This window comes from Nannobrachium achirus (assembly GCF_963921795.1).
Source record: "Nannobrachium achirus genome assembly, chromosome: 2".
In the NCBI taxonomy this organism is placed as follows: Eukaryota; Metazoa; Chordata; class Actinopteri; order Myctophiformes; family Myctophidae; genus Nannobrachium; species Nannobrachium achirus.
In genome coordinates, this window is record NC_137811.1 from 40,837,108 (window position 1) to 40,861,501 (window position 24,394).

The following is a 24,394-nucleotide window of genomic DNA, read 5'->3' on the forward strand; positions in this document are numbered from 1 at the left end:
CGCGTTTACTGTCTATTTTCTATATCATTGTTATTATATTCTGTATTTCAAGGATGCTTTACTTTTTAAAATGTCACCAATATAAAATAAACTCAAACTGTTGGGCTGGCGTCCACTGCCACAGACAGAAGGAGAGCTGCGGGGTGGGCACATGACCAGATGACACAGTGACTTGTGGCACTGGAGTTGTAGAGTTTTGACCCGAACACAACGTCGTACAAAGATAGGGCTTATTAAGAGGGTGAGAAAATGCCCCCCACTGTTCTTTTTACAAATAGAACCCTGACTATCACATACTCCTGGGATATGGGCAGAACAACCACAGCCAAGGACTTGGTTAGTGAGTGGGGAAGCATTATTCCTTTACTTTTCCCTTGCAGATTTCTTCTTGGCTGTCTGGAAACTGGATCTTCTCACCCAATTATTGTAGATTTGAACGGATTGTATGGAAGACAACAGAAGCCAAGAGAGGAATTAGATGAAAGGTTATATTGCTGGTCTTAAATAATTTCTTTGAGTCAAGTGAGATAGGTTTAGAGCAGTGGTTTTCAACCAGTGGTCTGGGGACCACCAGTGGTCCTTGAAGGGACTGCAGGTGTTCCCCAGCTAAATGATGGAGAGTAACCAAATGGACCTTTATAGATCTTTAACTCTTGAGAGCTTAAAATGAAACCAAATGGACCCGTGCGGAGACTGCGGACCCGTACGGGTAATCATTTTTTCGTGTTTTCGTCCATTTCGTTTTACGCTCTCAAGAGTTCAATTATTGTTAAACATCTGCAATACTTAATTTACAAGAAGTCTACACAATTAGAGAATGTAGAAGAATTGATATTTTGATTATTTCCCTGTTATGTCTCCTATGGTACCAACATCAATACAGCATGTGATTGTGGACAAAATCGTATCGAACGAAAACAAAAAAAATCTATGTTTTGGGGTCTGAGAGGCTACATCTCATCAAATGATAGTCCGCGGCTCAAATGGCGAATAAATAATGGACCTTGATATGAAAAAGGTTGAAAACCACTGATTTCGAGGAACACCTTCAGTTTGAGAACAACCACAACAACAACCTGTACACGGAGCAGAATACAGTACATTTTCTTTCCCTGCGATGGTGCGACAGACAGCTGAGTCACATTTGGGTGTTTCTCTCTTCAAACAATAACACAAAATGTACACAACTAATACATAAATAGCTTTTTTTCCCTTTAAATCATTTATAACATAATTATATTTATGATTCTTGGCTCTTGCTACGACACTTAATTTGATAGCTATATATATATATATAATTAATATATATAAATTAACAATATCAACAACAAATAATTATAACAATAATACAAAAAGCTGTCTTTCATATAAATCTCATGAGTTTACAGTATAAAATGACCCTAAGCATGGCGGTGGTTCAATATGGTGCTTCGTGGCGCTTATCTCTTCTGTTGGCACTATGAACATGCCCTTTCAAGATGCACATTTTTTCCCGGTTAGTCATATTACAGTTTATGAGCGATTAAGGGGACATATTGGCTCAAAAACAAGTCTGTTAGCCAAGTTCTTTTCCTGAGGGTCCATGGCAGTGTGCTTGCACATTCCTTGAATGGGGGTTCAAAAATGATTTGGCCTCCAAATGTTCAATAAGGCCCCTGAGTTTCCCCCACTGAAATGATTCTTATTTCTGCAAAAGAAACACTCTCCCCCTGCCCTCCCTGTGGTGGTGAACGGTACTGTGGGGTATCTAAGATCTGGCGCCCTCTTGTGGTGATGGCATGTGGTATTGCAAGAGGAGCCAAAAAGCAGCAGTAAAGTCCCAGTCTTCTAGCAGTCAGGATTGATACGGCAGCTCCTCCGTTCGCCTGTCCATTGAGTTTCCCTTCAGGCCAACACCTCAGTACCTCAGTCTGTAGTCACTCCAAGTCACCACCACACTGCGCATAATGCACTCCCTTGGAATAATATGGACCCTGAGTTTCTCACCAGACTGAGCCTTTTATGGCCCCAGTTACCCCCTAAATGTAATTGACCCTTCAGCCATTTTTGGCCTCTTAAAATTTTCGACTCTGGGCGGCCACCCAATGCGTCCCCCCCTTCCCCCGCGGGACCACTAGGGTCACCGACCAGGGCAGGACGTGGGCTTGATGCATCGGCCCTGGAACAGCACCAGGTTGGCGGGGCAGTGGCAGCCGGCCACGCAGGGCTTGTGGCACGGCCCGATCTCGTTCCAGTTGTCGCAGGTCTTCATGCAGCCCGGTCCGCACGTATCGTAGACGGCGCCGTGCTTACACTGCGTGGCTGGAAACACGGGGAGGAAGCAAAATATAAGAGGGATTAATGTTATTCAGTCACTCAGTGCTCTGTGTCTACGTCAGGGGTCTTCAACAGGGGGTCCAGGACCCCTAGGGGGTCCTCAGAGTTACTACAGGGGGTCCTCGAAATCTTTGTGTGATAGAAATCATTTTTTCTCCTTTTTTATATTTTTATATTAACCACTTGAACCCCAGCATCCATATTCTGAGAACTTTAGCCAAAAATAGCAGATCTACAAGCTCACAACGCCTCGCGCTGCGAGGCGTTGAGAGCTTGTAGATCGTCTATTTCCGGCAAAGCGGTTTGGTGTAGAGGGGGAAAAGAGCAGACTAAGTACAGAGTGAAAGGTCAAGTTTATTAAGTAATGACTGTTCAAGTGGTTCAATATATAAAAACACAAATTGACATGAATCCAAAATACACGATGATTGTGCTGTCAAACGATGAAACTATATGGAATCTTGGGGTTGTGGGGGTCCCTGCTTCATCTCTTTCTCAACTAAAGGGTCCTTGGCCTGAAAACATTGAAGACCCCTGCTCTACATAATGTTTCTGCTTAGTGACACTTAAGCCTGATTTATACTTAGTAAAATTAGTATACTTAGTAATAGGCTATTGATTTATATGGTAGTTGTGTGCTAGAGTTGCGTGCCGAATATAGCCGATCTACTGTATAAGCTCACAACATGTGGCAAGTTAACACGTTGTGAGCTCGTAGATCGACACATGACAAAAAGTGTAAGCCACCAGCACTAAGCCCAGTGCATTGTTGTTACTCACCCTGACAAGCTGTGTCAGCTCTCCAGAGGACGGGTGATCCTTCTCTCTCACAGGCTCGGCTGTAGGCGATGAAAGACTCACAGTAACAGTTCTTATGTACCGGACACTCACACATATCTGTGACACAGGACCTAGAACACACCATGAAACACAGAGGTTATCTTTTAGGATGAATGACCGACTGGATGAATATGATTCCAAGTGGAATGTGTACCGTATAGTCATGTTGTAAGCCCTTGGTGTGATTTATGGTCGTCAGGTAATGAATGCCCTTTTGATTGTTCGCTGTTATGATGATACTGTTATGTAGATGATGCTGCATTATTGGTTGTGAAAACTACAGTATGTTATTTTGTATCCATCTTTTATTATTTATATTTGCATACAGTTGTTTGTGTTTTTTTTTTTGTGAACTTAAACAACCAACCGCAACTCGAATCACACTTGCAAATGAATTCCGTCCTGTGGGAATGAATTCCTTCCTGCACGACCTCGCCATTTCTTGCTTTTCGCCCTTAGGCGTCTTACTGGTATTATTTATTCTGCTAAAGGTAAAACTCAATTTATTTACACTACGTTTGGGCAGTTAAATATGTTGCTCTCTGATGGCATGGAATTCTGTAACCCACAGCACTGCATTGCTAATGCGTTGTGCGGCAGGTTTGATCCTGCTCATCATGCTCACGTTATGTCAGTGTGAATAGCTGTTTTGTCAATCAAAGTCACAATGAAAACCGCTCATGAAAGTATAACATCAACCACATGAAAGTGCCATGAAACCAAATAATGCCTGTTTGTGTGTGCTGGCAGAGTTGGACTGTTGGACTTGACACTTGATTCTACTCTTTCAATATTTCCAGTCAATATGAAAAAACAAAAACAAAAAAAACATCAACATGACATGATATCATTATTAACCCATTAAAACTGGGAGCATCTGTGTAATTTTAGATTTTAGAGTTGGCTATTCAAAAATAGCAGATATACAAGCTCACAGCGCGTCAATTCAATTCATCTGCTATTTTTGAACATTTTAGAAAAACCTTGAAAGTGTGAGAACTACCGATTTACACAGCATTTGTAGAATCGGCATAAGGTCTTAATGGTACATTAAAACGGATAATAATCGTTATTCATACAAGACATATATCGATCATCCTAACTAAACCCTGGACTCTGACCTGTAGAAGGGAGCAAAGTCGACCACGCGGTGGCACTTCTGGAACTCCCACGACTTGATCTTCTGGCACTCGCGGTGGGCGCGGAACTTGACCTTGACGCTGCCGGAGCACAGGAAGGAGGCGGGGCGGCGGGGCGGCTGCTGGGAGCACACCTCGTTGCCCTCCACGCGCCACGACTCGGCGAACTCGTCCACGTCGAACTTGAAGTGGCCGTCTCCGCCCATGGTGTCGTCGCGCTTGTGGCCGTTGTAGTTCCCGCAGAGGCCACACAGGCGGCCGCGCAGGTGAGGGGCCGCCACCACCTCCACAAAGCTGTCCCCGTCCCACGTGATCTCCAGGCCTGGGGGGGGGGGGGGGGGCGGAGAAGACACAGTGGTGTAAAGCAGTGGTTTACAACCCTTTTCAGGTTGAGACCCAAAAGAGAGATGTTTGCCCGGTGCCATGCCCGAGGAGCCCGGAAATTTAATTAGCGTTAATCATTATGAAACAATTAAAAGTATGATCGCAGTTTATCGCTGATTCGGGCTCTTTAGGCCCGCCTCCTAACTGTATCCGGCCGTATTTCCGGTTCTGACCGGATCTAGGTTTCCGTATCCGGTCTGAGGCCGCGTCATAGCTCCTATCGCATAGGTTTCCATTGTAAACAAAGGAAGGAGCTGCACGGCCATAGAATGGTATTTTTTTCACGTGTTTTTTTTTATTTGGTAGCTGTTTGATTCCTCTACCCGCCTGGCATATGATCTGCGCACATATCGTCTGCTATGTGCGCGAACGTGCCCACGTGTTACCATAGCGCACAGCTGGCTGTTTCCAATGTTTTTTTTATGTAAACACTGGCGGATACAGCAGGGATACAGCCTGGCAACGGATATGTCTATTTCAATGGGGGTTTTTTTTATTCGAAAGCTGTCATCGAGTCTACACGTCTACTAGACGTGAAGAGAAGAGAAGAGAAGCTCACAAGCTTGTCGGTCTGCTATTTTCTATATTTACACTGCTATAAATGTAAATCAGTAATATCAGTATAATAACTTCATGCAAACAACATCACTGTAATACGCCACCTGGTCAGTAATAGCGCAGTTGTTAAGACTACACTGTGGCCCCTTTTCCACCAGGGTTGAACCGGTTCAGTTGAAGTTCTTTTGGTGGAAAAGGGGCAGGGGTGTAAAGTAACTAAGTACATTTACTTAAGTACTGTACTTAAGTACACTTTTGAAGTATTTGTACTTGATTCTTTCTGATTTCCAATACTTTTACTTAACTTCTACTCCACTACATCTCAGATCCAAATATTGTACTGTTACTTCACTACAATTATTTGAAAACTTTAGTTACTAGTTACGTATGCAGATATAACATACATAAACCACTTAAGCCCTATTTCATACCTAGGCTATTTGAAAATAGCCGATCTACAAGCTCAAACATTTTGTACTTTTACTTTTGGTACTTTAAGTACATTTTGATGCCAACACTTTCATACTTTTACTTAAGTACATTTTGAATTCCGGACATTTACTTGTTTTACTTTTACTTGTACATCTACATTGCAGTATTGATACTTTTGCTTAAGTACAAAATGTGAGTACTTTTTCCACCACTGAAAAGGGACCTGTAAAGTGCTACTGTATGTTTGCGTAATATTACATGACATGGTTCTGAAGTGCTTACCGGCTGTAATATTACATGACATGGTTCTGAAGTGCTTACCGGCTGTAATATTACATGACATGGTTCTGAAGTACTTACCGGCTATGGTGGTGAGGTTTGCGTAACATTACATGACATGGTTCTGAAGAGCTTACCGGCTATGGTGGTGAGGTTTGTGTAATATTACATGACATGGTTCTGAAGAGCTTACCGGCTATGGTGGTGAGGTTTGTGTAATATTACATGACATGGTTCTGAAGTGCTTACCGCTATGGTGGTGAGGTTTGTATAATATTACATGACATGGTTCTGAAGTGCTTACCGGCTGTAATATTACATGACATGGTTCTGAAGTGCTTACCGCTATGGTGGTGAGGTTTGTGTAACATTACATGACATGGTTCTGAAGTGCTTACCGGCTGTAATATTACATGACATGGTTCTGAAGTGCTTACCGGCTATGACATGGTTGTGAAGTGCTTACCGGCTATGGTGATGAGGTTTGTGTAATGTTACATGACATGGTTCTGAAGAGCTTACCGGCTATGGTGGTGAGTTTGAGCAGGTATCCGTCCAGGTCGATGTGGACCCCAGGGCCGTGGTAGGGCAGGGCGATGCGGGTGCCGTTCCTCCGGACCGTCAGGTGCTGGTGCAGGCTCAGGCTCAGAGAGCCCAGCCGCAGCTCCACAGACTGGGTCCAGGAGAAGGAGCGCGTCCGCCTCGCGTCGTTCCTCACCAACACCTGGTGGTGATGGAAGGGGACGATGAAGGTCACAGTCATTGGAAAGTATTGAGAAGGCCAAGCGAGTAATTAAGGCAGCAGCGTTTAACCCAGTGACTTGACAAACGTATGTGGAATGAATGGTTCAGTGACATGGAGAGTGAGCCCTTTTCGACCTCCATTTTATGTCTTTATTTATAGGATACAAGCTAAAACAACAACTTATTTTCCATTAAATATTTTGAAACCCTGATAATATTTCTTTTAATATCATATTGCAGAACTCAATATATTACCCATCACCTAGTCTCTGGTGACATCTAAATTCAATGTAGTGGATTCACATTATTCACATTCACATTATTTAAAGGTAGGTCAAATTTCTAGGATAGGATAGAATAGAATAGAATAGAATAGAATAGAATAGAATAAGTCCGGGAGCCAAATGGTGATTTTTGGCTGAACGTGGATTCGCCTGTAAAAGTTTTTTTCTCAACTGATTCTTGTAGCTTGGGGTCACCTCTTAAGGATTCAAGATGATGACCAGTGATATCCATTGAGCATTTTTTATTATTAACCCCTTAATGCCTGAAACACAAGAAATCCACCCAGGAGGAAAATACCCAGAAAAAGATTTTTTTTTTTCTGGGTATTTAAGGAGGATCTGAGGGGTCTAACTAGGGGTTTGTCATGATGCTGAATCCATTGCAGGCATTTTTTTTTTTGCACAAAAAACATTCCGTGGGCTAGAAATGGCCTCAGAAAACAATACACGTATGGGTGAGTATTCATGTTAGTCGGAGGCCTTAGGGTTTTTTTCTCGTGCTAATCAGTCTAAAAGTGCAAAATTTTGCACAGATGTAGCTCAGGGCATGCTCTAATGATTTAGCTAGGGCGCCCGAGTCTGCGACATTCGGGGTCGCCACAGCGGCCAAATCAAGTTGGGCTCCCATCGACTTTAGTGATGAAAAGTGATGAGTCAGAGTTTTGTGGGTGCTGTGGTGACCCCGAAGGTCGCCGACTCGGGCGCCCTAGCTAAATCATTAGAGCATGCCCTGAGCTACATCTGTGCAAAATTTTGCACTTTTAGACTGATTAGCACGAGAAAAAAAACCCTAAGGCCTCCGACTAACATGAATACTCACCCATACGTGTATTGTTTTCTGAGGCCATTTCTAGCCCACGGAATGTTTTTTGTGCAAAACAAATGCCTGCAATGGATTCAGCATCATGACAAACCCCTAGTTAGACCCCTCAGATCCTCCTTAAATACCCAGAAAAAAATCTTTTTCTGGGTATTTTCCTCCTGGGTGGTTTTCTTGTGTTTCAGGCATTAAGGGGTTAATAATAAAAAATGCTCAATGGATATCACTGGTCATCCTCTTGAATCCTTAAGAGGTGACCCCAAGCTACAAGAATCACTTGAGAAAAAAACTTTTACAGGCGAATCCACGTTCACCCCCACGGCTCCAGGACTTTATTCTTCGCTGTTCGATCCATTACAGTGAATATAAATGTCACCAGACGTAAGGGGAGATCTCTGATCGTGTTAGCCTCGTAAACCAGACTCTCCTTTACTCCTCGAATTCGAACAGAATACTAGGCTATGAATACTAGAATAGAAATGGCCGAAGTTAACATCCAACGCTTACCGTGAAGCTGGAGTCGGGGTTGTTGAGGTTGCTGTTGCCGCCCCCGGCAACACCACCGCAGTCTCTGGTCAGAACGTACTGACAGGTGCCCTGGAAGTTAAAGGTACGGCCATCGAAGGTGTTGTAGTGTGGGTCGCCAAAGACCGTACACACACCTGGCTCTGGACGGAGAGAAGAGAAGAGAAGAGAAGAGAAGAGAAGAGAAGAGAAGAGAAGAGAAGAGAAGAGGAGAGGAGAGGAGAGGAGAGAAGAGAAGAGAAGAGAAGAGAAGAGAAGAGAAGAGAAGAGAAGAGAAGAGAAGAGAAGAGATAAAGAAATGGGTTTGTTGAAGGGTAATAAAATGCCATTTAATCTCTTTCATTATGATACTTATATTTACTCCACACTATCATTATAATATTGTAGACGGTTTAACTGGTTTCAATGGTATGTTGATCATTAGCAACAGACTGAATGTGCACTCCAAACAAATTAGAACGAGTTCAAGGAACTACATTGGCATGTTCCAAACACATATGGCCAAATCATCTCCCCTTTGGATTCCAAAATAAATTGGAAGGGAAATCCCAGATATATCATCAGACTTTAAATTAATGTGTAATTTGCTGTACTTAAGGATTTGGGGATTTACAGTGGAAGTGAAGGCCAGTGGAAAAACTTACTCACTTTCAGTGCAAACTGGGCAGCATCCAGTCCGGTTCAGGATCTTGTTCTGGGGGAGATAACACAGACATTATATTATAATTATAATAAGAATACATTTAGAAACACAGGGATGGAGTCAGACAGAGGGACAGAGACAGAAAATACACAGCTCTGTGCATTATTCTAGTCCAGGGGTCTTCAACAGGGGGTCCGGGACCCAGAGCTACTACAGGGGGTCCTCCAAATCGTTGTGTGATAGAAACTTTATTTCTCCTTTTTTATATCAACCACTTGAACCCTATAGCGTCCATATTCTGAGAACTTTAGCCAAAAATAGCAGATCTACAAGCTAGACAAAAGCTAGGCAAAGAGGTTGGATCTAGAGGGAGGAAAAAAGCAGACTAAATACAGAGTGAAAGAGTGTCAAGTTTATTACGTTTTGACGGTTCAAGTGGTTAAATATCCAAAAACACAAATTGACATGAATCCAAAATACACTGATGATTATGCTGTCAAACGATGAAACTGTATGGAATCTATGAAAAGGTTGTGGGGGTCCCTGCTTCATCTCTCTCTCAACTAAGGGGTCCTTGGCCTGAAAACGTTGAAGACCCCTGTTCTAGTCTTTTATTCATTGACTCGGCATTGTCAGCAATGTGTCAAAGCGTCCCAGAACAAGACACTTAAGCCCTTAACTGCTCCCAGAGCCCTACAACCAACGGCGGCTCACTGCTCCCAGGATGGGTAGAATGCAGAGGACACATTTCACGTATGTCCACAACCTACAGTAACAAAAAACACCCAAGGAACGCCGGGGACTAAAGGATTATTATTATTATGAACTGAAACACACACGTGTGAAGGTGTCATGTGTCCTTCACGTTCAAACCTGCCGCCGAGCCAATCAAACCAAAACGAACTGAGACAGAAAACAGGTGTGCCACCTCCTGAAAACATGGGGACTGCAGTTCAGCCTATTTATCCATTTGTAACTCTGACTTTCACTTTTAACTATGCGACGCGTCGCAAGCTTGCTGATCGGCTAGTTCTGCTACTTCTGAGTACACAAAAAAGTCGAGATATGGAGATTATAGAAGGTTTCCAAAATGCCAAAAGGACCCGTGAGCATTTTTACAGTGTAGTAGAGCAGTAGTTCTCAACCTGGGGGTCGGGACCCCCAGGGGGGTCCCCAAATAATTTTGGGGGGTCCCCAGATGATTAACTTAATGTGCAACATTGATTTCTCACTCAACAGTAAACAAACCTACATAAGGTTTAAGTGTATAGAGGGTATATGCACAATTCTAAAGTGACAATTTAAGGACTTTTTTAATACCTCTAAAATGACAAATTAAACATTGGCCATATTGTCAAATATTAGAGTCAGAAATTGTGAAAATAGTCAATCTACATGCTCACAGCGCCTCGCAACGCGAGGCGTTGTGAGCATGTAGATCTGCTATTTTCACAATAGAACTGTGTTATACAAAAGGTAATTCCTCAACTCTGCAGTTGCTCGTCAGGGTGAGGGGCTCCCCAGTTAAAATATGATTATTTGGGGGGTCACGGCCTGAAAAGGTTGAGAACCACTGTAGTAGAGGATTGACACCGAGAGAGAACTCGTACATGTGATAACAGCTCCAGGCTGAGAACAGATGAAGAGTTCAGATAACAGCGTCATTGTGTGCGGAGCGGTGTGACAGGTTCATCGGAACAGAGGATGTAATGATAGATTCACACACAGACTGATCAGCGACGCGGCGGGGTCGACCCCGGTCATACCGGGACACGGCCACAAAGACACTCTGATGCAGGCCCTACATACAGCTGATTGTTGAGCGCTGTCTGTGTAACAGGACACTGTGTGCGTGTGCGTGTGCATGTGTGCGCGTGTGCGTGCATGGCACGCACGCAGGGCGGAGCATATGTTTCAACTTCCATCAGAAGCGCAGATCAGAGAGCTTTTTCACACACCCTCTGTTTTGCTTCAGGGCAGACCCTCACGTGCACACACAATCACTCACACACACCAACACACACACACACACACACACACACACACACACACACACACACACACACACACACACACACACACACACACACACACGCACACACGCACACACGCACGCATACACACGCGAGCGCACACACCCACACACACACACACACACACTGTGTCCCTACCTCCACACAATCGCTGTTCCCTCTTTGAAGAGGGCCTTTTGAGAGAGATTGGCAACAGAGAGAGAGAGAGAGAGATTGTCTTTCAAGGGCCTAAATATAGGGAAGCTCTTCTTCGTTGTCATTCAAACATCACACAGACAAAGGGCCCTGTGGAGACATGCTGTCTCAGGGACCCACGCACAGATGACCGGTCCCTGACCGCAGCCTGCTTGTGCGCGCAATGCGCATGCGTGTGCCTGTGTGTATGCATGTGTGTGTGTGTATGCATGTGTGTGTGTGCATGTGTTGGGGCGACACAGTGTTGGTCCATGTCTGCTGTAGCGTGAACTCTGTGAGAGACACACTGATGGACTGGCCTGTTATGATAACATGGGAGAGATGTGTGTGCGTGTGTGTGCGTGCGTGCGTGCGTGCGTGCGTGCGTGCGTGCGTGCGTGCGTGCGTGTGCGCGCGCGCGTGTGTGTGTGTGTGTGCAACCACCTGCCGGATTAAGCTCATAATTTGAGACCATACAATGGCAAGGAATCCTGACAGGTGTGAGTATTGTGGGGACATGCATGTCATGTGTATGAAAAATAACCATTAATGCCATATCATCACTGTCGGGTGGAAACCTTCTATCTCCATATTTCAACTTTTTTATGTTTTTTAATGCCGTGTAAAAACATCCGATCCGCAAGCCCACAACGCATCGCATTGCGAGGGATTGTGAACGTGTAGATCTGCCATTTTCAAGTGTGTTGGTGGGTTTTATAAATATTGAACCAATGACAAGTATTAACAAGAGCTTGTGACTAAATAATAACATTTCTTTTACAGATTTTTTCCCCCCTGAAAAGCAATGTTTTTTGACATACAAGGCTTCCTTCCGACAGCGACGATATGATACTTTGAAAAAGAAAAAGAAAAAAAGAAGGAGAAAGAAATCTGTGGCCTCCGATGACCAGAAGCAACAGGTGAGGAAGCACTAGAAGCGTGTGAACTGGGATCACGTTGACACCAGGCTGCAGTGAGACTAAGCGACAGCCAGGCAGCCACTCAAGAATCCACTCCATCACGGAGCGACAGACAACCTCTGTTTCACCTCCACAACAGGTGAGGTGCATGTAAACCCGCCTCCTCCTGACATTACTCACAGTGCTTGACAGCATGCACCACGCTTCCTTCAAGTGTTTCCAAAACCCTGCACTGCACTGAAACGCATGATCCTAGTCCAGTTCTGACTGCATACAACACACTTTATTGGAGTACAAAAACACTGCACTCCACTGCATTGAAGTGCAGCGTGAGGTTCTGTCCAACAAAGGAAAAGATTTTAACCAGTTCTGCAACCAAAGAAAACATGATCCAGTCAGTTTTGTTTGTCAGGTTAGATTCTTTTTCACACTCGCACTTTCACACTTTACACCTGCATTTTACCATCATAGGTGGTGTTGGCCTGATCTGGTACTGTGACGTTTTGGGCAAAAGGATTGCTTGTGTTAATCAGGAATTTCAAGACATGTCTTGAGTGTGAAGTTAAAGTTGTATTAGTCACAGCCTTTAAGCATGCAATCGTCACAAACGTTCTATCTAAGAGGGGAGAGCCTAAATGTTTAGAAAGTGAAACACTCCAGTGAGTTTGTTCTTTTTGGACCATTTATTTTGAGACGGTTTGACCTTCTGTAGACATAATGAGCTGAAGTTTCTCATTCAAACATTGCATCCAAAACTGAGCAAGTGACATTGTGAACGACACAAAGTCTGGTGATTGGTTGGTGGAGCTGTCACTCACCGAGGGGCAGCTGGTGATGGGCACACACTGCTTGGGCTGGCACTCAATGTTGCCTTTGACACAGGCACACAGGGTGCAGTTGACCGATGACCACATGTCCCCTTCCTGAAAGAGAGACACATTACGTTTGACCAGTGGTTCGCAACCGGTAGGCCCGGGGGGGTCCCCAGATGACAGTAGAGTAGTCTCGCGTAGCCAGACAACTATTCCACAATCTCTGAATGCTATATAGTCTGGAACAGCAGCTCCCGAACGGCGAGTAATGGAAACGGGCATTACCGTTCAAGAAAATATATTTTAAAATGTCATTTCTGCTAAGCAGCAAGCTAAACATGCTTATATGATTTTTATTTATATAATGATAAATGTGTGCGATGTGAGACTGAAACGGAAGTGACGTGGGGGCTTCACTTCCGCTTTCATCTCGCACTCATTTTTATCTTTCTGCTTTGCCAGACTGTATGCTGGGAGCATTTGACCAAATCGCGGAGGCAACCGTCTGGCCACGCGAGACTAACAGTAGAGTGACAATTTAAGGACCATTACTGCATTAAAAGTAATCAACAAACTATACTATAATAACTGGTCAGACATTGGCCAAATTGTCAAATAACAAATACAACGCCTCGCAGATGTGTTGTGAGCTTGTAGATTTTTTGTGATTCGCGATTATTACGTGTTTTTTTTTTGTTGCACAAAACGAAATTCTACAAGCTCACAGTGTGTCGCATTGTGAGCTTGTAGAACGGCTATTTTCGGCAAAGAGATTTGTTGTAGAGGGAAAAATGCAAGTATAAAGGGTTTAAGTACGGTTTAAAGCATGGTTTAACTGCTGTTCCTCTCATAGTCCTCTCACCCTGTAGATCTTGTTCCTGACGCGGCAGTACTTCACCTCCTCCACCTTCACGTAGGACAGACACTCCTCGCAGCACTGGTCGTCGTGGCAACTTCCCGGCCGAGAGCAGCGCCTCTTGCACGCCACAGTGGAGTCCTGGGAAGGCAGATGACCGGGGAGAGGAGAGAGAAGGCTGAGAAGTTACTCTGGATGCAGTTGCAGATGGTGTGAGTCATGATGAGCTTGACGAGCAGTCGCCAAATTGCCTTTTAACTTTCCTGTGATCGTCTTATATTGTCCACTACGCTTTGTGACAGGAGCAAACTGACCCAAGCTACACCTACAGTATATAGTCTTGTGTAGCCAGACTTTCAGAGAGATTCTGAATGGTACTGGGTAACAATTCTGAGGGAAGAAAAAATGCGAATGACAGGGGCAGAATCTAATATCGGTGGGGGCATTCAGTTGGGTGGGGTAAAGATGGTAAAGGCGTGTCCTAAAACAAACAACATAACAGTGGGCATGGCTTTGTCACCAGTTGCCCTCAACGTCCGTCCAAGCCCCATACAATGAAATTAACATTTTAAATGCATCCAGACGATTAGCAGGTGGAGATGGGTGAAGAAGACATCCAGTTGTTGGGCTATTGCGGCGAGAATACACCAAAAAGTGAAATCTGTGTCCGACAAGCAGCCTTTCATGCAGGACTGTATAGTACACTGTGCGTACCTTGCAGGTGCAGGTGGTGCAGTTGTCGTGTTTGAAGGAGGTGCCGTTCTCATAAACCTCACTGTGGAACAGACAGCTCCCTAACGACAGATCAAACACCTTCCTCTGGCCTGGGAGGGAGACAGACATACAGGGGAGAGAGAGAGAGAGAGACATAAAGACAGTGATGGAGAGAGAAAGAAAGAGAGTGTCAAGGTGTGTCATATTTGCACATTTAATATTTCACATGTACAGCAGTGTGTGCCAACCGTATAGCCATGATTAGGGCTGTGGCGGTATGGATTTTTAGTTATCGCGGTAATAAGTCACTGTTTACCGACAGTTTGGCGGTATCTCCTAAAAAAGGTAGTTTTGAATTGATTTTTTTTTCTTTTTTCTTTTTAATACATAAAAGAAAAACGCTGTATAATCGCGGTTATGAACTCCACACCTAGCCCTAGGCATGATATACTGTATACCTGCACTAATGTGTGCTGGTGTCGTCGTGCTCCGTAAACGGCACATCCAGAAGCTCAATCAATCGAGTCCTTCAACGTTGGCTGTAGTGTAATATAAACACAGACACTTACCAAGGCATCTGGGGCAGCATTGCCCCGGCGGGGTGTGGCTCAGGTGGGCGGGGCAGGAGAGGACAGGGCACATCTCACGCATGCATAGGGTCCTCCCTCCCTGCAATGACACACATATAGTTTAATACAAGGGTCTTTCTTCAACAAGGGGTCCTCCAAATCTTTGTGTGTTTTTTTCTCCTTCTTTATATTAACCATTTGAACCCTAGCGTCCATATTCTGAGAACTTTAGCCAAAGTATTCTGAGAACTTTAGCCAAAGTATTCTGAGAACTTTAGCCTCGTGCTTCGAGGCGTTGTGAGCTTGTAGATCGGCTATTTTCGGCAAAGAAGTTTGGTGTAGAGGGGAAAAAGAACAGACTAAGTAGAGAGTATAAGGTCAAGTTTATTAAGTATTGACGGTTCAAGTGGTAAAATATCTGAAAACACGAATTGACATGAATCCAAAATACACTGATGATCGTGCTGTCAAACAATGAAACTATATGGGATCTCTCTCTATATGGAAAAGGTTGAAGACCCCTGGTTTAATACATCCCTCCCTCCCTGCAATGACACATATATAGTTTAATACAGACCTGGGCATTGTGCGGCCCGGGGGCCGTATGCGGCCCTTTGGTTGACTCTGACCGGCCCTTGTAGGGTTAATGGCAAATTAGGGGGGGGGGGGGGGGGGGAAACATTTTCTAATTTTATCTCATGCATGGACTAAAGCAGCATTTATTTTATTTAGAAGTTTTTTATTCACGTACATATGGAAAGTTAATGCATGCTGAATGGCGGGTCTTCAACAAAAATTCGACTGCTAAGTATTTGTTTACTGAAGTCGGAGGTAAAGCTGTGTATGTGTTTAGTTAGCAGGGAGCACATCTTGCGGGGAGCACTGCCTTTTGGCCCGGCCCTCCACAATATTTTCTGTTGTTCATGTGGCCCCATGGAAAAAATTATTGCCCACCCCTGGTTTAATACATGCGTAGGGTCCGCCCTATGCATGTATTTCTTTCTTCTAAAATGACGCCTCATTAACACCCAACCATCAACATTCATCTAGTTCTACTGTTGCTGACTGTGCATAAATGATTCTATATAAAAGCATGTTGTACAATTAGAACTGTGACTTGTGGACAGCAGCAACTGGAGGGTGGCGCCAGCGGCGGGCGTTTAGAAGGTGTCTCACCTGTGGCTAATTAGACGCTCTTATGCGCCTATGCACATTGCATAATGTACTGAAGTGTTTGGTTCTCGCCACTTCTTTGCCACGGCTAGGTGTGAATGTGTTAACGAGTCTGGAGCACGGTAGAAATCAAACCAGCGCTCCGACGGCGTACAAAATGTGACCAAAACGCGGACCCTTGTACGCTCTCTGTGATACAAATGGATACCAGCCACACTGAGGATTTTACCGTGTGTGTTCTCTGACACCTCTCTGCTTTGTTTACTGAAGGAAGGGATAGGATGGATGAAGGAAATGAAGGAATACATAAATAAATATGAAAATGGAGAGGGAGGAAAGATACACATTTGACAGAGAATGAAGGAGGCGTGCAGAAATTGTGAAAGGCGTTGTGAACATGTAGATCGGCATGTAGATCACAAATTCTGCCTCTAATATTTGACAATTTGGCCAATGTTTTATTTGTCATTTTAGAGGTATTAAAAAGTTCTTAAATGGTCACTTTAGAAATGTGCTATACACTTAAACTTTGTGTTGGTTTGTTTAACTGTTGAGTGAGAAAACAATGTTGCACATTAAGTTGGGGACCCACCCAAAATAATTTGTATATTCTCATGGGGGGATTGATGGTGGGGATTGATGGGGTTGCCAAAAAAAAAACAACTTCATAATATGGGGTCGAGGTATAAAAAAGTTTGAGAACCCCTGCTCTAGATGAAATAATAAAGCTGGAACAGAACTACAGTCTGGCTGCCCTGTAGGCAACCACACTAATAATACTATACTATAAAACTTGTTTGTGATGGTAGATTGGAGCCGGCAAATACTAGAACGGCTAACTGTGTTACAGTTTCAAAGTATACTCAGTAAAAGTATCCTCTGAGAGTTTACAAATGAAAACAAGTGGCTTACATGTTTGAACGCCAAGTGAAGGACTTTACTGAGTGTGTGTGTGTGTGTGTGTGTGTGTGTGTGTGTGTGTGTGTGTGTGTGTGTGTGTGTGTGTGTGTGTGTGTGTGCGTGCGTGCGTGCGTGCGTGCGTGCGTGCGTGCGTGCGTGTAGCCTTAGGAAAGGCATACAGTACATACATGGTTGATGTATGTGTTGTTTAAGCAGTTGAAGGACTGATTGCACAGGAAGTGCACGCGTGTTTGTGCTTCGGTGCTGCATGTGTATGCATGCCTGCTTGTGGTGTGTGTGTGTGTGTGTGTGTGTGTGTGTGCGTGTGTGTGTGCGTGCGTGCGTGCGTGCGTGCGTGCGTGCGTGCGTGCGTGCGTGCGTGCGTGCGTGTGTGTAGACTCACAGTGCAGGTGCATTTGATGCAGGGCTTCCCCTCTGGACTGAACTCCTCCCTCTCTTTGTACAGACGACCCTCAAAGATGCAACCTTAAAAGATGACAGCACACATTATAACAAGACTGGAGGCCAAAAAAAGAAACTGTATACTGTATATGGGCTGGGGCAATATACTGTACAACCAATGTGTGCGGTATGTGCCTGATTCATTGCAAAACAAATTGAATTGGTGGAAGTTTAAGGTACTGATACACCCCCACAGCCCCACTCCAGAATAAAGTGAAGACCATTTGTTGACCATCCCCAGTTAATTGATAGACTTTTCCGCAACTGCGGCTGCATCAATTTCCATTGTTAATTTGAATATGAGGGTTATGGTTAGGGTTAGGGTTTGGTGTGTGGTGCTGGTGTACTCACTAGGGCAGGTGGGACAGCACTTCTTAGGGTGGATCTTGGGGTTCTTGCAGTGGACAACACACTGCACTTCTGCCTCCGTGATGACACCTTCCTGTCACAACCAGAACATATTTCTAATACTTTCCATATCTCTATAACAGATGCTGTATATAGATAGACAGCTATAACAACTGGGTCTAAAATTTGATAATTCCTTCACAAATGACCTTACACACAAACTTGTTTCTATAAGAATTTCAAGGATGCCCCCCCATCTTTTCTTTGGCGTCTTTGTCTAAAGCCGGGACTCTGAAGTGACGTCAGAACTGAAGAAATGGCAGTGCGCCTCACTTAAAATGGAAGGACAATGAGCTGGGATAGATAGCACATCCAGCTGCCTCGCCTATTATATCCACACAGGATTGAAACCCACAACTCTCTGGGGTCAGAGCTCCTATTCTCTCCATTCATCCAGCCATAACCGGGGGGCATTCATGACGCAGGGTTAAGTCATCAGCGTAGGCGAGCGCATGCCTCCCATAGCGGCCTTAGAAAAACCACCCTTTGGCCCGGTTGAGCGCTATGTGTTTAATTTGTGCTGAGTTGGATGACATGAGAACCAAGCAGAAGATTAACCAGTAATATTCGGGAACATACCGTTCTGAACGTATCCACGTACCCTGACCAACCTGCATGCACGTAATACATAATGTGCACACAAACGGGTGGTGGCTGGTGGTGCTTACACACACATACGTGCACAAAACCCTTCATTCGCGGGATCATGCCCAGTGAAATGGATGAATAAGCAAGGAGAGGTCACTGGCATGTCAAGTGACAAAAGCACAGATTATTTTAGCAAGCCATGCAGAAGAGCACTGGAACATCAGATCAACTGGCCATGTCCACAAACCCACTGTAACCCGTCTCTATGTATACATTAGCAGCCCGTAAGACAGACACACACACAAAATGCAGTACACTACACACACACACACACTAGGGCTGTCACGATATGACATTTTACATGACGATTAATTGTCGCTCAAATAATTGCGATTAACGATTTAATTGTGTTTTTTCGTTGACAATTACATTTTTGTTTGGCTTGTAGGCTTTGAAGTTGCACATGGTAGATATGACACATAACCTAAATATACAAAGACAATGACAGGCACAAATGACAGGCATATTTTACAACTTTATACTTAAAAAATAACATTGATAGTGGAAATAGCCGACACGTTGTGAGCTTGTAGATCTGCTATTTCCACTACTTTTTAAAAGTGTTTGAAACTATATTGACATTTCTCAACATGGAAACGATTATGACGGTTATGCAAAATAATCGCGATTACCACAAATAATTGATGCGATTAGACGATTATTATGTAATAATTGTGACAGCCCTAACACACACACACACACACACACACACACACACACACACACACACACACTGACCTGGCAGCGCCTGTGGACGCAGGGCTTGGCGGGGCTGGTCCAGGACACTGAGCTGTTGTAAGACCTCCCATCCAGCTGACAACCTGAGAGAGACAGAGAGACAAGCATTTAGCAGCTCATCCACACCCACTCAGAGAGGCATGCTGTCGTTTTGTTTGGTTCCCTATTTAGTTTATTAGTTTGGTTTTCCTACGTTTGTTTTCCTGAGTTGTTTTCGTTGTTGCATTATTTTGAGTGAGTGTTCCTTCACAGTTTGGTTTCATGACTTAGTTTGTTTCCCTTTGTTATGTGTATTATTGATCGCTTGTTTCTTTTTATACTTCCATAGCCCTAAAACCATCATCTCCACCATGCCACATCACCATGTCCTACTGTCAATAAATAAGAACTGTTGACTTTTAGCTACCTGGTCCACCGTCTGGTTTTAATACTTTTACTGGTATTCTGGTGTCAAGTGCTTATCATTACCCAGCGAACATAGCCTACAACTTTTACGGCAAATGGCATGGCAACCAGACTTTGTATGGACAGCCAGCACAAAGCTATCCTACATCCCAGGCTACCACGGCTAATGTCTACTCCCAGCCACACACCTCCCAGCAGCACTTCCCAATCCAACTCCCAGCCCAGCCGTAAGGCTTCCAGCAGCCAGCCTACCAGACCAGCCGTAAGGCTCCCAGCAGCCAGCCTACCAGACCAGCCGTAAGGCTCCCAGCAGCCAGCCTACCAATAAATCATGATGCTTTGTAGCATGCTGAAATACTAAAATATCTAAAAAACGCAGATTGAACACAAAAAATAACGTGATCGTGTCCCAAACAACAATAAAATAAGATCTGGTTGTCCCAGAGGTGAAATGGTCCTTTAAATTGACACTTTAGAAATGTGCAGATACCCTCTATACACTTAAATGTTATGTTGGTTTGTTTACTGCTGAGAGAGAAAACAATATTGCACATTAAAGGAGCTATAGTCAACTTTTTCTTAAAAAATGGATGCTAAAATAGAAATTATGTTTCGAAAATATTTAATAAAAAGATAAGCTTCATATATGTGTTTCTATTCAAAAATGACCACAAAAAGCGTAAAATAATGATAAAATAATCATTTTGGCCATTGTCAGACCGACGCTTTGTTTACATTCTAGTCTATAGACTAGGATGTAAACAAAGTGTCGGCCCTTGACTATAGCTCCTTTAAGTTAATCATTTGGTCTATGAAATGATGTACACACACACACATGTTCCATGCCAACAATGTCTCTCTCTCTCTCTCTCTCACACACACACACACACACACACACACACACACACACACACACACACACACACACACACACACAAGGAGCTGTGTGTGTGTATCATATCTCCGGAGTGGTCCAGGGAAGTGTGTGTTTGTACCCATGGTCGGTTTGATAAGAGGCTGTTAGTAACCTGACTCCACCTCTGGAGGACCCGGAGACTCCACAGCGACCGCACGCTGCTCGCCCTCCCCAGCCACCCACTCAGCACTAAATTAATAGCCTATTCATTTCACCTATCCCATTTACTGTAAGTGGACCCAGATCAATGCTAAACTTTCCATAGGATGAAATCAAATCGCACGCATCGACCTGCTTTCATTTCTGCAGGCCATACAGTACAGACAAGACATGTTGGGGGGGGGGGGGGTGATTGCCATAGGCCTCTGTGTTTATTTATCCATTTGTAACAATGAGACCTGTATAACCAAATCATGGACCCATAAGGGTATATCTCTACTATACTGTAAAAGGATTTTACCATGGATTGTAGAATTGTTATTTCTGTGCAGAAATAATAATTCTTCTGGGAATATTTAGACAAGAGACCCTGTGGACTATGGAGTCAGTCCCAGTCTATACTGTAGCTACAAGGGACATACGTATGGACCAGAAGTGGCAAAGAAACAACACAACACAAAACGACAGAATAGAATAGAAAGTAATTTCTCCAACCAAACATGGAAAAATATCTATATCAGGTACCAAAAACAATTGTTTTACAGTTTACACAGTAGGCATGCAGTATTTTCCTGTATACGTTAAATACCCAATAAATACAGTGTAATCTCTTACATGTGTTTTTTGTTTTGTTTTAAAATGTATAACATTTGTTTATATATATCAAATTCTTCCTTGTGTCGTACTGATGACCCATAACAATGTGTCTGTGGCCTACAAACGGGTCCCGACCCACTGTTTAGGAAACAATGGTGTGTAGAGACGATGGAAGATATGAGACGTCTGACTTTTTGTGCCCAAAACCAACAGTGTTCTGTCCTAAATGTAGTCGTGTCATTTGGGACCGCGAGTCAACCACACTCCAGGGGGAACAATAGAAAAATGACACGCGTTGCCATGGTGACGTCGTGGGGCTTTCCACCACCGACTTGAACGAGTTCCACCTCACTTAATGAACTGCCGTCCCATAAAAAAACACACGCAACCGCAAACAAAAGGGCCGCACCCCCAGTGTGAGTGACGTGTCCCCGTGCTACTTGCTGCAGCAAAGGTATGTGTACACAGTTAGGACCACAGTGGAGTTCATTTATCCTTTTGTAGCTCTGAGAGAGCGCAAACATTTGTACACTCTCGCAGAGTTACATTAACATTGATTTTACTGTGTGTGCGTGCGTGCGTGCGTGTGTGCACGTATGCGTGTGAAGGAGATGCAGAGAGAGCGTTCTAGTTGCAGCTATACCGTATGTGAGCATGCTGAGAGGAGAGGAGAGGCTCAGTCTGGGGGCTTGTAAAGGCAGCTTTATTTCGGTGGCCTGTAAACCCAAAGAAGCCAAACCCACCATCCTGCCCTTAGTGCCCTATACCAGTGTTTCTCAACCACTGTGCCTGGGGACCTTTGGTATGCCCCTGAGAAGGGTCAAGTGTGCCCCTTGAAACTGCTTGAAAGCCAGTATTGTATTTATCATTTTAAAAATGATTTAAACTAGTGAAAACAGCCGATCTACAAGCACACAACGCCTCGCGGTGCGAGGCGTTGTGTGCTTGTAGATCGTCTGTTTTCACTACTGTTGTGCGACAGCCTTGTATGATGAAGCAGGGCTTTACTTTGCGAAGAAACATACAAATTTAAAACTTGGAGATACAAGGTTTCTTCCCGACAGTGACGATATTTACACCCCCTTATTATGTTGGTGTGCCCATGGATTCTTGGGACATGAAAAGTAGAGAAACACTGCCCTATACACACTGAAGATGTTTGTGCGTGCCTAAATGTGTACAGTATGTATGTGTGCATACGTAGATTCCATTCTAAATGGATTTGCAAGTACTTAATATAAATGATGATATGAATATGAGCATCTCAGTGACGTAACATGTGACTTGGGCAATTTCTTTGGCCTAAGTCACACAAGTCAAGTTACTCCATGAATAATTTGGCCTAAGTCAAGTTTATAATTGCCCAAGTCAAAATAGAAATTGTAATGTAATCCTCTTATGCCTCTTATGTTACAGAAATGACAGACAGTGTTATTTTAATGGCAATAGTCATATATTGTTATAAACGTTTTGGGTGAAATGATTAAGAAATAGTATATGGTTTTGTTGTGGATCATTCTTTTCTTTTAAAGAAAATTACTCAGGCTATTATTTTAAGAAGATGACAAGAAGGAGGCATTCTAGGAAATGCCATGAGTCATCAACAGCAGTATAGGAGACATCATGTGTGAAATTATATCATGGCCTGAGGGTGGTGCTAGAGGCTACGTCATCTGGTGATATGTACATTCAATGAATGGGCTAAAAACTGGTTGAAACAATTAGAAGATTACAAAAGAATTATAATAACAGGAATGCTCTTCAAAACGGGGTGTATGTTTGGTTCTGGGCTGGTTTTCTCCACCGTACAAGGCCTTTGTGTCCCCCAGACTTCTCAGTAGGTGGATATCTCTGAACATCTGGCTAAGTGAGAGGAACAATAATCTTGTGTTCAAATTGGACAAAGTTGCCTAATGCTTTTGCTAGAGGAAATGCCATGAGGTCATCAAAATCAGCAGTTAATTCTCTGGGCTGCAGGATGGTATATGGATATACCTTACTATTCATCTACCGAACACCATTCAAAGTGCTTTAAAATGTACTGCATTTCACCTTCTTCTATTCACACACACATTAACAGCAAAATGCCTGCCTGCTTATCAGTTACAGTTGGGGGTTCAGTGTCTTGCTCAAGAGCACTTTGGACATCACTGATTCACGTTGCAGTAGTGTTTGTCCCTTTGGTCAGTTCTTTGGTAAGCCATACATTTTAACCAGATTTCAAAAGGCTTTTATCTCCCTTCCCATGTATCTCAACCCTTGTCTTCCATGTAGTCAAACATAACCTTTGTTGTGTTGACCCTGCTCCACTCCTGATCTGGCAAGACAACATGAGGACCAGGGTTAACACTCTCAGTCTCAGGGTGAAGAAAAATGTTCTAACACCTCAAGGAAAGGCATCCAAAATCCCTTTTCAGGACATAATAACCTCCTTAAGGATATTCTGGCTTTCCTGCTAGGCTTACTAATGCACATGTACTGGCTGAGAAGGTTTTGTCAAAGTAGGGTATAAGTGTGGGTGTGTGTCTGTCTGTCTGTGTACGCACATAACGCTGGGAACCCACCAAAAAGGCGCCACTCATGTGCTTAATATTGTGCACGCAGGTTAGCCCGTGACTGCTCTCTCCAAGCCTCAGCGGGATGTCTGGTCAATGCATTTCAATAAGAATGTGCACGGCCAATTTTCTTTACCCGGCCCGAGCGGAAGACAAATCCTCCGGGGCTCGGGTGGTGCAGCGGTAAGGTCCCTGCCCACCACCGGGCACCCAGGCTGTGCGTTCGAATCCTCCGTGGTGCCACAGGGCTTCAGTGGAGAGAGGGACATGCGGCCAATCCATTCCCGGGGCTTGTGGGAATCAAACCCCGGACACGTTGTCAGGCAGCAAAGCCTGATGTGATACGAGCCAACCATTTGACCCCATCATTGGATCTTTCTCCGTTGACCAC

At 44.0% G+C, this 24,394-nt stretch overlaps 1 protein-coding gene across 1 annotated transcript in view; it reads right to left on the bottom strand.

Moving 5' to 3' along the window:
* Window positions 1-1,199: 1,199 nt before the first annotated feature.
* The window catches only part of bmper (BMP binding endothelial regulator), a 39,773-nt gene continuing 16,578 nt past the window's right edge, over window positions 1,200-24,394 (bottom strand). Inside the window, exons 4-16 of the mRNA XM_080738188.1 lie at window positions 19,372-19,454; window positions 17,929-18,019; window positions 17,519-17,601; window positions 15,043-15,142; window positions 14,474-14,583; window positions 13,766-13,900; window positions 12,910-13,014; window positions 8,970-9,015; window positions 8,304-8,464; window positions 6,471-6,672; window positions 4,278-4,617; window positions 3,097-3,227; window positions 1,200-2,301 (exon numbers count right to left, since the gene is read on the bottom strand). Of these exons, the coding sequence (XP_080594314.1) occupies window positions 2,120-2,301; window positions 3,097-3,227; window positions 4,278-4,617; window positions 6,471-6,672; window positions 8,304-8,464; window positions 8,970-9,015; window positions 12,910-13,014; window positions 13,766-13,900; window positions 14,474-14,583; window positions 15,043-15,142; window positions 17,519-17,601; window positions 17,929-18,019; window positions 19,372-19,454 (1,769 nt within the window). The 3' untranslated portion in view covers window positions 1,200-2,119. The remainder of the gene's footprint in view (window positions 2,302-3,096; window positions 3,228-4,277; window positions 4,618-6,470; window positions 6,673-8,303; window positions 8,465-8,969; window positions 9,016-12,909; window positions 13,015-13,765; window positions 13,901-14,473; window positions 14,584-15,042; window positions 15,143-17,518; window positions 17,602-17,928; window positions 18,020-19,371; window positions 19,455-24,394) is intronic.